This window comes from Periplaneta americana, chromosome 14, assembly GCF_040183065.1.
Source record: "Periplaneta americana isolate PAMFEO1 chromosome 14, P.americana_PAMFEO1_priV1, whole genome shotgun sequence".
NCBI lineage: Eukaryota > Metazoa > Arthropoda > Insecta > Blattodea > Blattidae > Periplaneta > Periplaneta americana.
The window spans coordinates 82,689,492-82,705,328 of NC_091130.1; the positions used below are offsets into that span (position 1 = coordinate 82,689,492).

Genomic DNA, 15,837 nt, shown 5'->3' on the forward strand with positions numbered 1-15,837 from the left:
ATGATCATTTAATAAAGGTATATTTGCGGGACATGTTTCTTACATCCATATCCGCGATATTTTGGACCGAATTGTATAAGGCTTGAACTGTACAGAAACACATGCATACATCAATAAAACTACGTAACAGTCAATGCTAACAGAAACTTTTTTATATGAAGCTTACCTTCCTGAGATAACATATGAAAAGTAAGTATTTTATTTAATCTCGTCGTTAAGTTTACACATTATAATGGGATCACTTTTCTTTTTTCTGCATTGTTGTGCAGTATGTTACTCATACATCTCCAATTGGTGGCCTGAACACCTGCAGACTTCTAACACATGAGTACAGGCTGTTACAAAAGAAACATTACAGTGCTTCCATTCCTCAAATGAAGTATAAAAATTCATATACATTCAGAAATTTAAAATAAATATTATAGTCCAGACCTATTTGTCCAGACTCCAGAACATGATCTGAAGACATTAATTCATCAATTTAAATATAGAAACTTAATCTTAAACAAAAGCAAAAAAGATATTTTGAATTCAATATTTTTTAATGTTAATAGAAAAAAAAAGAGTTCAGAGAAGTTTGGGTGACAATGCCACCATGCCCCCTCCCCATAACTCCGCCTATGGTTGAGTTCATTACCAGTATTTATTATCCTTGATCACCAGGGCTACTACTCAGACATTCAGGTGAAGTGGAATGAGATTATGGTGAAGTGATTTTGTGATTTAAGAAAATAATATATTTTAAGATTAAGTAAAGAAGGGGTAGATTTGTGTGCATGAGTAGGCATACTGGTAATCTGCTGATGACGAAATTAATCTTCCCCTTAATTCATAAAATTTATAGTGAGGGGGAAATTATTATATTTTGAAATTTGGGATTTTGGAATGACTTCAGAATACCGAGTGGCATATGTCGTTACCAGTATTTATTAATTTATTCTTAGTCCATAGCGACATATGTATCTTTTCAATGTACTTATTTATTTATCTACACTTGTGCCATCAATAAAAATATGTTTTAATTATTTTTAATTTGCACAGTAGTTGTACAAAGTACTTGCGCGGTATTCTGAAGTATAGCGGGGATATTTTTTTATTGGACTGTAGAGGCCTAGATCATATATGTAACAGATATGTCGGGCTTATAGGGTTTGAGGTTAACAACTTTTGTCAGGTTTACTACCCTGCCATCTAGTTGTTACATAAGGAGTCACGTCATAATTCCCATTTGAATTGCATTAGCGACTGTGCTGCCATCTCGTGTTCGTTTACGGCGGACGGGTGGCGATCCTGGTGGTTGTTCTCTTCAAAGTGCTGCCGATTATAACGTAGCGAGGAGTTATCTGTTACATATATGATCTAGGGTAGAGGGAAGAAAAAAATAGGGATTTTAGTCTATATGAGTTGGTGACACTGTATTACATTCAAAATGGTTTAGTGAATGGTTGCAAGTGTGTTTGTGTCCAAAGTATTTTAAAGCTTGAAGTTTATTATTACATACATAATAATCATGGCTGACGACTGTGATAGTGAAGGAGTTACAGATTCTCCGAAGAAGGGTAAATACATTCGAGTATTGATAGTATGTACAGGAAATTGGTTAATATATTTCAATGTATTTCAAGTTCATGGGTGTGTAGCGTAGTTTTATTAATACTACTTCCAGAGATTTATACATGTACTTCTGTCAGATTTATAGAGACAATTAATTACTGATATCTAAAGGTAGGAATTTATATCACAATATGTGGATATTAGGTTAGGTGTGCGTAAGACTCGTTAAGTTATGAATGATGTGAAGCCAGGTTCCAACTGTGTTTTGTATCGCAGCAATTGAAAGGGGATTTGTTTCTCCTGCGTACAACGAACACATTATGCATTCCTAACCTTGTAGTCTCTGTGGGTCTTCTTATCTTTACTGATATCTCAGAATCTGGAAATGTTCATATTACCAATTGCTAGGAACATTCTATTTTATTTGAACGTTTCAAATTTAAAAATTTTAATCTTTACGATTAGCCTATGTCTCATGACCAGAACATAGTACGAAATGGAAATATAAAAATTGGAAATTTGTCCGGGGAAGAACAGTAAAAAATGTGAATGACACTCGGGAGTCCCGAAATTAAACGCACAATAAATATGGGAAATGTCTGATATTATTTGGTTGACAAGCTTTTGTCATCCAGTCTGCTCTCAAAAAACCTGAAAGTTAGAATTTATAAAACAGTTTAGGCCTATATTACCGGTTATTCTGTATGATTGTGAAAACTTGGACTCTAACTTTGAGAGAGGAACAGAGGCTAAGGGTGTTCGAGAATAAGGTGTTGAGAAAAATATTTGGGGCTAAGAGGGATGAAGTTACAGGAGAATGGAGAAAGTTACACAACGTACAAGTGCACGCATTGTATTCTTCACCTGACATAGGTAATTAGGGCTAATTAGGAATATTAAATCCAGACGTTTGAGATGGGCAGGTCATGTAGCAAGTATGGGCGAATCCAGAAATGCATATAGTATATTAGTTGGGAGGCCAGAGGGAAAAAGACCTTTGGGGAGGCCGAGATATAGAAGGGAGAATAATATAAAAATGGATTTGAGGGAGGTGGGATATGTTGGTAGAAACTGTATTAATCTTGCTCAAGATAGGGACCAATGGCGGGGTTATGTGAGGGCAACAATGAACCTCCGGGTTCCTTAAAAGCCACTTGTAAGTAAGTAAAGAACATTCTACAATTTCTTTTGAGTATGAAATTACAGTGATTTTTTGGTATGTAGATATGCTCGTTATGAGATGTCAGTTTTATATAAATTCTGTGTTATACTTAATAAGTTGCTGAGAAACTATTAATTTATGATTAATTATATATAACTTAGTGAATTGTCTGTCAATTGTAATTTAGCCATTCAATCTGGTAACGCAGAATGTTGCTTTCTCCGTTAAACAGGTTCAGTAATCCAAGAAGATTAAATGATATCATTGATGAATTTTAATCCATGCTAATTAATTTCTATGTTCTATTAGCAAGGATTTATTAAATATAGTTTCTATTTATGGAAGATTATTGAATTTACAATATGCGAAACAATTGTTCAAATTTATAAAGTTTTGATGTATTGAGCATCTAGTCGTTTGTTTGCTGAGAATGGTGATAGCCTAGCATAGTGGCATGCAGGCAACCCCATCAACCCCAGCACTGCTGGGTAAGTAATTTCTATAGGCCTACACCATTGTTTTACTATACTATATTCATTGTTACATAAATCTATTTTGAATTTTTCATGCGCGAATCTACTATGATGTGCTGTCAAATGAGGGCTCGCCAGAGTGCCAGACCCAGCAATACTGAATTTGTTGAGTTAGCGCATGCGCTATCTTTATTTCTGCTGTGTTTTGTGGGAAGAGGGTGAGAAGGGGTTAGTCGTGTACAATGTAAGAACCCCTGCAAGCTGGCGTTAGGTGACGCCATAATTCTTAGCACTTGGAATAATAGACGTATAAATGGTGGATTGGTCAGGTCAGGATAGGCAATAGTATAGTGTAACCACAAAGTTTTAAAACTACTAATGATAATAGGCCTACTATTTAGCATATTTCACTCATGTCAGATTGGAAGTTTCCTGTTAGCTGGAGTGTAACTTGTTAATAAATAGTAGGCCTACATAAGTTAGTTAATTTATTTAATATGTTTTGTAAGGCTGTAGTTATTTCTGGACTGACTTATTGCATTCAGTTTCTTAACCTGGTAAGCATGGCCACCTACAATTTGAAGACTTCTTGGATAGTCATAAATATCAAAAGCTGATACACAACATAGGAAAGCAAAATAAGATAATTAATTTGGATACCAGGACACAAAGGCATAGGCTACAAGGAAATGAAATTGCAGACTCTCTGGCGAAAGCAGCCACAACGGCTAACTCTGTCTCATCAATAAACATTCAGGTCCCTGATTTAATGAAACATAATATTAGGCAACTTAACACAGAATTCACACCAACAGGCAAACCATGGCATTTACAAAAAAAAGTTAACACGTCCATTCATATCGGTCATCAATAAACTAAAACATAATGCAGCAATAACCCCAAAATATCTACATTTCATTGGAAGGGGTGAATCTCCACTGTGTGTCGCCAACAACCAGGAGAGATGAACCACATTTTCTTCCAATGTCTACTACACAAACAATCCCTTGACCAACTAATTCACGAAATTAACCGACAGCTAGGATTTGGACCTTGGAATATCCTGGACTTACTAGTTGATAATGAAATCCAGATAGGACAACTCTTATATATCTATATGAAGATATTTGTAAAATGAAACTTTAAAATGATAGTCAGACTCTCAATATACTTTGATATTACAATTCTGTTTTACAAGACAAACTCACGATGCCAAATATCGAACGAATGAAGGATTGATATATCGTCAGAAAATAAAACTTGAAGAAGAAGAATTGACATGTGTCACACGAAGTAGTTAATGCAGATCGCATTGTGACATTGTGATTTAAGTATTCAGTTGTTACATTAATTTTATTAAGATTATTTGTAATTTATTATTTAATAACAATTTTGGGCGTGCTTCCGAACAGGGGCAGTGGCATTTCCCCTAAGGTTAGAGCCCAGTTTAGGTGTGTGTGTATTAATTGAAAAAAAAATGTCATATAAACATGCATCCTATTCTCAATACTGTCTAGTCCCTAATTTTCAATTAATACACACACACCTAAACTGGGCTCTAACCTTAGAGGAAATGCCGCTGCCCCTGTTCGGAAGCGCGCCTACAATTTTTCTCGGAGTTCTCCCATTTCCTCTCATCATTCCATCAATACACCTCAACATCCTTATTCCAAGAGCCCTGAGCCAGGCCTCCGAAACAGCTGATCTGTATACATTTATGTTTAATAAAGGCTGCTACTGCTACATGAAAAATTTAAAACATATATTAACAAAAGAGAAATAGGGAATTTTTTACTCTAAAACTTTAAAATAACTCGTGAGGAAAAATAGGTATTTTATGCATCCTAAAGCCCATACCAAATGTTAACATTCTATGTAAAACGTGCAACTATTTCTGCAGCGTTAGTTTATTCCTGCAAAAAAAAATTGACGTTTAGCCTAAAATCCGAGGTCTAATTATAGCATATTACATGCAGTATACATATATTTCTAAACATCGCAGACAATGTTGTACATGTTTTAACAGTGTGAAATCTTGACCTCAATTTGTACTGCCGCTACTTGTCTGTTGAAGTCCACAGTAAGGATGTTTGGCAAGAAAGCAGAAGACTATTCTACCAATTTAGCTGTTACCCCATTATTTGCAAATTAAATATATGGTAATTTTAGAGGTGTAATAATATTTTAGCGCATGAAATCGCTCTAGTTCTCAATTAAATTGTGTTGAATTAATTAAAAGGAACTAATTAATTACCAATTCTCAAGAAAACATTTATAAATAGTTGATGGGAACAGCCCCCATAAATTCAGTGCTTTTTTCCTAACGTAGAATCCTCTATAGTTGACGAAAAAACAGTTATCTCTAATACTGCACAATTTTCCATTGTACTCCGGTATGTGGCAAACAAAAGAAAGGTTTATTGGTTTTCAAGATGTAAGTGGCAATCACACAGCTCCAGAGATTGCTGAGCTAATAAGAAATACTTGACGGAATTTGACAGCAAATAGCACAGTCTTATGACGGAGCGGCCTCAATTTCAGGTGGATCATTATAAATGGGGTAAAAGCACTTATTAGACACATTCACAGGTGTTATTTGTAATTGGTACTATCAAACGCAGCCAATAACATAAGAGAATGCAAATTTTTTTTACTATTCTGAATGGTATTCCTGTCTTCTTCTCCTGGTCACCCAAGAGAATTAAGTTCCTAGATGCATTTCTACAGAGGAGGCTACCTAGTGTTGCACCAACTCGATGGACTTGTACAAAGAGATTGTAAATACAGTCTATGTCCATAGAAATGATCTATATAAGGCATTTGATGCAATGCTGGACAATTCAAGTGAATCTACGTAAAGATTACTTACTTACTTACAAATGGCTTTTAAGGAACCCGAAGGTTCATTGCCGCCCTCACATAAGCCCGCCATCGGTCCCTATCCTGTGCAAGATTAATCCAGTCTCTATCATCATATCCCACCTCCCTCAAATCCATTTTAATATTATCCTCCCATCTACGTCTTGGCCTCCCTAAAGGTCTTTTTCCCTCCGGTCTCCCAACTAACACTCTATATGCATTTCTGGATTCGCCCATATGTGCTACATGCCCTGCCCATCTCAAAAGTCTGAATTTAATGTTCCTAATTATGTCAGGTGAAGAATACGATGCGTGCAGTTCTGCGTTGTGTAACTTTCTCCATTCTCCTGTAACTTCATCCCTCTTAGCCCCAAATATTTTCCTAAGCACCTTATTCTCAAACACCCTTAACCTATGTTCCTCTCTCAGAGTGAGAGTCCAAGTTTCACAACCATACAGAAGAACTGGTAATATAACAGTTTTATAAATTCTAACTTTCAGATTTTTGGACAGCAGACTGGATGATAAGAGCTTCTCAACCGAATAATAACACTCATTTCCCATATTCATTCTGCGTTTAATTTCCTCCCGAGTGTCATTTATATTTGTTACTGTTGCTCCAAGATATTTGAATTTTTCCACCTCTTCGAAGGATAAATCTCCAATTTTTATATTTCCATTTCGTACAATATTCTGGTCACGAGACATAATCATATACTTTGTCTTTTCGGGATTTACTTCCAAACCGATCGCTTTACTTGCTTCAAGTAAAATTTCCGTGTTTTTCCCTAATCGTTTGTGTATTTTCTCCTAACATATTCACGTCATCCACATAGACAAGAAGCTGATGTAACCCGTTCAATTCCAAACCCTCTCTGTTATCCTGAACTTTCCTAATGGTATATTCTAAAGCGAAGTTAAAAAGTAAAGGTGATAATGCATCTCCCTGCTTTAGCCCGCAGTGAATTGGAAAAGCATCAGATAGAAACTGACCTATTTCGTAAAGATTAATAACCATAATTCTAGTAAAATTGAGAAAGATATTTTGGCACTTGTGAAGGGTTACCTTCTAAATTTGAGAGAGTTCACTTTGTTTTTTACTGAGAACTTTTGACAAAATAGGCTATTTGCATTTACTAATGTTCTATATAACATTCTTCAAAGTAAATCTTTTTACATTGTCTTCTGTAGGAAGAAAGTAGATGAAACTTGTAGAAACATATCAGCCACGAGAAATGAATTTGAAAAACTGTTTTTGGAGAAACAGCAGATGAAGTTGGAGAACCATGCAAAAGAAATGTGAATTACAAATAATATATATATATATATATATATATATATATATATATATATATATGTAATGAAATATTTTACAATGTTGACAGCCATCTAGAAAGTCAATTCCAAGACTGTGGTAGCTTAGGCTTTTCAGGACTAATATCAAGTGAACATGGAAGATATGAACTTATCAAAAGCAGTTTCCACAGGTTGAATTCTCTAACTTATTTAGTGTCCAAGGTAACAATTTCGATGAAGTTAAGTTGCGAAATGAGCTAACTGTGTTCTATGCTGCTGATGATTTTAAAGAAAAACCTCATTTGAGTTATTACAAATAATGTCAGACAAATCCATTTCGACATGTTTTCTACAGCTTACAAAGTTAATTTCACTAATATGTACAATATCAGTATCAGTATCTCAGCATTAAAACGAATTAAAAACATATTCAAGAAACAGGACTGGCGAAAAAAAGACTATCAAATCTGGTAGTACTATTAATTGAAGTAGATTTTCTTGAAGAAATCTGACAAAAGGACACGTTCTTCGAAAGGACTGTAGGTTTCTTTGCTGTGCAGGACAGGAGAATAGAATTTACCCTTAAGTAACAAAACAGCACTTTCATTTCTGGCGTACAGTCATCCCATAACATACTTATAACATATTTATATTAATATATTTAATGATGTGAATATGTTAGGAGAAAATTCACAAGCTATAAGCGAAAACACGGGAATTTTACTTGAAGCAAGTAAAGAGATAGATTTAGATTTGGAAGTAAATCCCGAAAAGACAAAGCATATGATTATGTCTTGTGACAAGAATATTGTACGAAATGAAAATATAATTGAAATTTATCCTTTGAAGAGGAGGAAAAACCCAAATATCTTGGAGCAATAGTGACAAATGTAAATGATATTAGGGAGGAGATCAAATGCAGAATAAATATGGGAAATGCCTGTTATTATTCGGTTGAGAAACTTTTGTCATTCAGTCTGCTCTCAAAAAAGCTGAAAGTTAGAATTTATAAAACATTTATATTACCGATTGTTCTATGGTTGTGGAACACTTTGAAAGAGGAACATTGGTTAAGGATGTTTGAAATAAGGTGCTTAGGAAAATATTTGTGGCTAAGAGGGATGAATTTACAGGAGAATGGAGAAAGTTACACAACATAGAAGTGCACGCATTGTGTTCTTCACCTGACGTAGGTAATTAGGAATATTAAATCCAGACGTTTGAGTTGGGCAAATCCAGAAATGCATCTAGAGTGTTAGTTGGGAGGCCAGAGGGAAAAAGATTTTTGGGGAGGCTGAGACGTAGATGGATTTGAGGGAGGTGGGATATGATTATAGAGACTGGATTAATCTTGCTCAGGATGGCGAGCTTATGTGAGGGTGGTAATGAACCTCTGGGTTCCTTAAAAGCCATAAGTAAGTGAATATATTAATACAAAGGTGATTAAAATTGTACTTGTTTACTATTATGGCAAAGATTTTTTTTTTTTTTTGGCTGGGATACCAATAAATGTCACCGCACGCTGCTGGCCTAACATCATTTTGAATTGTCATTACTGTTTTCAGGACCAACATTGTCTACTAGTACAAGTAGTTTCGAAGCCCTAGACCCACATGATCCAAACCTGAGTCGTCTGGCGACTACAATGTTTCAGAAGACAGCTGATTATTTGTTCGGAGAATTGACAGCTACGCAGGTGAGAATGTGGTGAAATTCTTGTGATGCAGAAGTAAAATTTGTTAGATTCTGTGAATAATTCTGTAGACCTAATAATTAAATTGATAGGTCTAACGTTCTCCATTATAAGAACCAACACAGAACATTTAAAAAACTGAGTCAAACCTATGTATAATTTTGCGTCAGTACATTCACTGAAGTTAATCTTTGCAGACTTTGATTTATTTTATATTGGTGCAAGCCTACAGTGTGAAAATGACCACGAACATTTAGGCCTGTGTTTATTTTAACCTATTTGGCTAAACTAGCATAGAGGTAGTTGGGCAATTCCATGAAAATGTTAACCTACACTCTAAAAAATGAATCTCTCTGCAGAGTTGAAATTCCTTTATTGAATATTACATTGGAGTCCAAAGTTCATGAAACTGTAAACATTTCATAAACAGAAAGCAATAATTATTAAGTTGGCAGGAGTGGAGAAATGAAGTTACCAATGTAATTTGTACTGACAGTATTTCCATTTCGTAGATCAAATAATTCCATTGGTATTTGTGTAAGTATATCAGTCTTGACTGTTGCTTAAGTGTCCACAGGGTAAGAGAAGTAAATATATTGCATCAATGTACAGTTACTCCAAAAAGATTGAGTGTCTAATATTTTCAAAGTATCTCTTGGACATATCTGGGAATGCGTTACACCATCTTGATCAGTTCAATATTGTGGTATTTAAAGCCTTTTCCTCCATCCCTAACTTTATTACATTATTCTGGAGAACGAAATGATTAAATTTAATTGATTGACCTTTAAATTAGCTCATTTTAATCATTTATATTAAGAAATACACACATCACTTTTAATTAAGTATATTCATCAACATTTGGTAGTATGATGCACAGCAGCCTTACTCTTAAATGTGAAAGCTCAGCGTAGATGGTTAAGACAGAGAGAAACAAATCTGAAGAGTCCACAGCCAAAAATTAACTTATGAGTAAAGTATACTCATAATATTTATTGTATTCTTTTTGTATGGTATTGTCCACATCTCTTATAATAACGTGAAATGAGTTAAATTAAAAAAAAAAAGTTGTTAGGAGGATTTGAACCTAGGCCTACACCAGTCTCCATGCTCGTCACTTACTGTTCCAAGATTAGGAGGAAAGAAATCCAAATGAGAAAGAAAAAGTGTATTTTGAGAGACAAATTACACCCCATTTTCTCATATGCACTTAACATTGTTTCCACAAGTTCGATGTAGTTGCCTGCCCTAGAATTTCCAAGGAAATTTGAGCAAACATCTTTGAAAGAGCACCATGCCATTTTTTCTGTAACGGAAAGTTTTTCCTTGACCAAAGAGTCAGCCATAACTTTGCAGATTTGTGGACCGGTGGAAATGCCATCTTTTAATTTGCCCTCACCCAAATTGGTAAACTTTTCTTTTGAATATTGAAAACCATACCCTTGATTGTTGAATGCGTAGACTTCACTTTGAACTGTTATGAAAGTTACTGAATAGAAGGGACATTATCTGGTTATCGATTAGAAGTACAAAAGAACATGCCAACAACCATAAGAAACCGGAAATAAGTTATAACCTCATAAAATGCAGTAGCTTTTGTTTTGGTTTACAATCCCCAACCCACGCCAGATGTTTCCTGGGAGAGCGCTTATCGAAAAGTGAAATCATAGTCTATCTTAAAACCTTACGTGATACGAAGAAAAGAGATGCATTTTCGGATTCAGTGCACACCAATCCATAAGGGTCACATTGTTTTAAGTCAAAGCAAAATTCTTGTTGTTCAGTATTTATTAGAAGTTCTTGAAGAGTAATAGTCATCTATAAACATTAGTAATGTTTAATATAATGTAAATAAACATTGTACTAAGATGCACAGTTTTGAATTTACTTTCATTTTTTTCCAATAGGAGGATTATCGATTGTTGGAATCGATGAATCGAGCGACAATTACCAAATATTCAGACATGAAGCAGATTGCCGGAAATGTGGCACGTACCATGACTGACCTAAATGAAAAATGTAAGTTTCATAATCATAATTTCACACACAGATGAATAGATTTTAGAGAACCATTGTGTGGTGACATAACTCTTGCCCAACCCACTTGCAACTCTGGACAGCTTGTTAATGATCAGAATCAGTAATTCAACATACTACAACCTGTTAATGTAAAATATTACTGAAGATGTGTGTTTGTGTGTATCTAATGTCTACCCACTTCACTTGTGTGATTCGGGTTCCACATATTGTGGATAGATGACAGGACTGTAATCCATTTTCAAGTTGCACAGCACTTCGGTGGGCCATGTTATGCATAATGTGTATCTGTAAAGAGAGTTATGTCGTGTACTAGGATGAGTGTATGTGTAAGTGTAGTTTAGGTAGGGTATGGGTGAGGATGATGATGGTTAAGAAGGGAGAAGGGGGAACTCAATACCTGCACATAGCCTACTCCTGTCGAATAGCACCAAGGGGACTGCCAGGCTTAATGTCCCCATCCGATGGACAAATCACTATGAACAGCGACATATGCTTTCTTGTCATATGCACTGCAGAGAAATTTGGGATTTAACCCATGCATATTGGTGTACACTTTAGTGATTAGAAGTTGTACACCACTGTCTCTCCTAGTCCCAAGGTAGAAATTTTACATGAAAATTTCTGAACCCACCGGGAATCTAACTCGGGCCAGCTAGTTTGGAGGCAGACACGCTACCACAGAGTTAACTCGGCAGACATATGACTGAAGATACGTAGTTAAAATATTATTTACTTATATTAAGAAAAATGTTGAGACTGCCAACCTTTGTTTTCAGAACATTTTTACATCTTTTAAGAAATTAGTGATCACTAAACTTCGGATTTTTAGGCTCAAAAACAGGCATGGGCATTTTTTTCCCCACAAGGGCACTTGAACTCGGTACCATAGTGTTCTAACCAGGAGTGTGTAAAGTGATGGAATATGGGGAATTAATTGTAATTAGGTTTCATTTTAATTTCCAAGAAACAAGACTGTTTTGTTACTATGAATAAAGGTAAAGTTCAATGCCTCAACTATTCAGTTGAGATTTAAATAAAACATTATAATATTAGACAACACTTTGATCTTGAACATAAGGAGGATTTTGGCGAACATAAACTTTAAAATAGTTTAAAATAGCATTGTTAAAAATGGTTTATATTAATAAACTGGTTGTTATATGCGATAAAGCAATGTGTTATTTTAATGTAATTTGTTGTGCTGATTGAAATAGTCAGAACATTTTCAAGAATCTACAATAATAATTTAATAATGGAAAAGCTAACACACAGTCACTACTAGGTGAAAATGCAGTCTGATCAATTTATCACATTTCAAACATATAGGCGAGTCATAGAGAACAGTTGTTGTTGTTGTTTTCTAATGCCAGGCGTTTGACAATAAAGTCATTTGACCTCTTTCACTCCAATATTTTTCAAAGATATTATCATGACCAGCCAATGAAGCACAGATTTTGAGGTGTTCCGAATCCATTCATAGAGAACAGTACCCTTTGTCAAATGTCAGGTTAAACTAGCAAGGAATTGTATGAATTCTTACTCAATAACAAGTCTCCGAACTTACGTAATTTCGGAGCTAAGGTGCTGGTAATCTTTGAATTCATATGTGTTTGTGAACATTTTTTTTTTCTAAAATGAACTTGATAAAAATTATTGCATGTACACGTCTAACCTCTAACAGCCTATCATTTCGTAACTGCTTTATGTTTATGTATATAGTAATAGTATTCATCCTAATATAGATTCGTCCTGACCAAACAGTATAGACAATCTAAAGCTTATAAGTGATTATTATTTTATAATGAGTACTAAACCATAGTGATCATATTACATGAATATATATTTTACGTATTTGACTTTATTTGAAATGAGGTGTTTCGTAAGAGAAGGGCGAACCCGCCAAATGTACCTGTAGAGATAGTCGATGTTCAGTTTATTTTACCTGTAAACTAGATATGGGCGAAGTCGCCAAGGACACGTCTGTAAATAATGATAATTACTTTGTACACTGAAAAACGAATACCTTTATTGAAAATTGCAATTAAATGTCCAATTTAATATTCCAACTTACTAGTGATCATAGATGACATTATGAATTCATCAATATTATGGGAATAATTTGAGAACAGTATATTAGAAAAAGCAAAGGCCGTAGAATGAACTCAATAGTAGCAGGCATTAATAACAGTATAATAATAATAATAATAATAATAATAGTAATAATAATAATAAAAATAAATAAAAACATTTAATCCCACTGTGATGTGACATTTACAAAGTGTCTGAAATTATTAATAAACAAAAATAAGCAGATGCCTGTCATGTTATTACCCTTGCTATCAAAAGTGGTCTCACTTGTTCTAGAAACAGAGGTGTTAATAATCCATTACATCATCTTCATGATGTTCCTCTGAGTCGGTCACTGCTAGTTGCACATTTTGTTTGCTGATCACGTCATCCAGAAACGTTCTGTGGCACATAGATAAGGAGAGCTTTCAGATCCTTTACTTTATCAGAAGTGAGCTTTATTGTTATGACATACTTCTTTGGCAAAACCAGCTGACAGAGGTCGGCCTGTTCTTAATGCGACATCTGTTCACATCAGCACTGGTTACGAGCTTAGAAATATTGGCATTCTGGAGGTCATAATCACCCAACTCCCAGAAATTACGAAATACAGGTTGTATTTTCTTCATACCTAATGCACTGAAGCACCCACAAGTACATGGCGGGCCTATACCACGAGCTTGCACATGTCGAGATGTTTTCGTACTAATGTACGATTCACCTTTGTTTCTTTTAATCTCTGTACGTTTATCCATTTTTCGACATGCCTCTGACGTTTCCCACAATAACAAGATATGCCTGGTTGATTATCACTGTCACAATTACTCATACTAAGCTATTACAATGTCCATAAATACACGTAATTCCTCACTATGGTTGTACTTGTCTATATGGTTACAACAATACTGAGACAATGAATGGCGCATGGCTTCAAGCAGAGTGGCGTATTTGCTCTTTTCATACGGAGTAATATGAATATTATGACTATGCAGTTTCTCCAACCTTACAAACAATGATAATTTCGATGTAGTAAGGGAGAGCCTGCCAACGTCTGTCAGGCTTAAGTTGCAGATATGTGTCTCTTAAATATTTAGAGGAGTAAAAAACACAAAATTCAACCCTTAGTTGGCTTGTCCTTCTCTTACGGAATGTCTCAAATGTTTAATGTAATGACTGCTGCATTAGTTTTGTATATTCCTAAGCAGAAGAGAAGCCAAATTTATGTTATGTAAACACATCCGAAATATTGTGGAAGGAATGAACTGCATCATCTATACCTTCCTTCCCTTACACCCATGTCTGCTTTAAAAATTAGGTTTTAAGTGCTTAAAATATCCTTAATAAAGCAATAAAATAGGCTCTAAAAATGCCTGAATTGACCTTCCATCACATATTACTCGAAATTAATAAATATCTCTTAAGTGTGTTATAAAAATCTAGTCCTTTAGAAATTGTCTTAAACAGTGGTGTATTCCCTAGCTGTCTGCTTAGGGTATACTAAAATGGAAGGGAAGTACGCAATGATGATGAAAGCTGAAGCATTATTTTGTTCTCTAAATTTACAGTAAGATTGATGATTTTAACCACATGTATTTGCATCTGCAATACACAACCAGTAACTTTTCTAAATCTTCGAGAGACAGTAAAATATACACTTTTTAACTGTTAGCACAAGCTTGTCTACTGATGTCACATGAGCATATTTAAATTTTTAAAAATGCTGTACAACCTCAGGGTAATCCTTCACCCTTTCCAGTCAGCATTCAGTGGTTTAGGGATCGACCTAACATAGAAAAATATTGCTACTAACTTGGAAATTTCTGTTAACAATATGAAGAGATATAAAAGACAATTGGTCATGAAGTCCATTAACATCTATGTTGGGTTAAAACAACTCTCCTCCCCTCATCCATTGCTGGAAGGAAAGGTATCAAGGATATAAGGGAAGAACGAAATGTCACAACTATCAAGGAAAACTATAACTGTATTGAACAAATTGGAAAGGGCATGCTGAATGCGTGACAACTACTAGATCTGCAAAAAACGACCTGCAAGGAGGGAGGGAGTCAGATGAATAAAATGTTGTGAGATCAGTTCTAAGCATTTGGAAAAGATAATGGTGTGTTACCAAAGAAAATATTTATATTTGAAGTCTTTTCTCCTTTTATTACAGATAAAAGTCTGCAGCCATATTTAGAACAGATAGACCAAATTGAAGACAGTGTGACGAAGCTGGAGCAAGCAGCCTACAAACTGGATGCTTACTCCAAGCGCCTGGAAGCGAAGTTCAGGCACCTCGAGAAGAGATAGATGTACCCACAAGGTACTAAAGACATTTGTATTTACAGTATGTACAGAGGTGTAGTGTATTATATTCTTCAGTGAGTGTTTGACATTAGATCTGTAGTGTGGGTATGACCTGCAGTAGTTGGTATATATATTGTAAGAAAGATCATATGTGCATTTGTATACTTTGTAATACTAAAACTGGAATTTAAGAAAATTGGTTGTGGGTATGTGAAATGACTTAGAATGAGTAAGTGTATAGTTGGTGTTCATAAGTGTTACAATTTTTTCACTGGTTTCCATTTACCTGTTTTCCATTGAGGTCTGAATCTGTGTGTAATATAAAGACTGTCATATTTCTCATATTAAATATCATGTAATTATGATCATATGTATTTGTGTTAACT

At 34.9% G+C, this 15,837-nt stretch overlaps 1 protein-coding gene across 1 annotated transcript; it reads left to right on the plus strand.

Moving 5' to 3' along the window:
• Positions 1-1,381: 1,381 nt before the first annotated feature.
• Blos2 (biogenesis of lysosome-related organelles complex 1 subunit 2) lies at positions 1,382-15,821 on the plus strand. The gene is made up of 4 exons (XM_069845684.1): positions 1,382-1,559; positions 8,910-9,040; positions 10,945-11,056; positions 15,318-15,821. Exons 1-4 carry the CDS (start codon positions 1,511-1,513, stop codon positions 15,452-15,454), a joined length of 429 nt encoding a protein of 142 aa, XP_069701785.1. The 5' UTR covers positions 1,382-1,510; the 3' UTR covers positions 15,455-15,821.
• Positions 15,822-15,837: the final 16 nt, after the last annotated feature.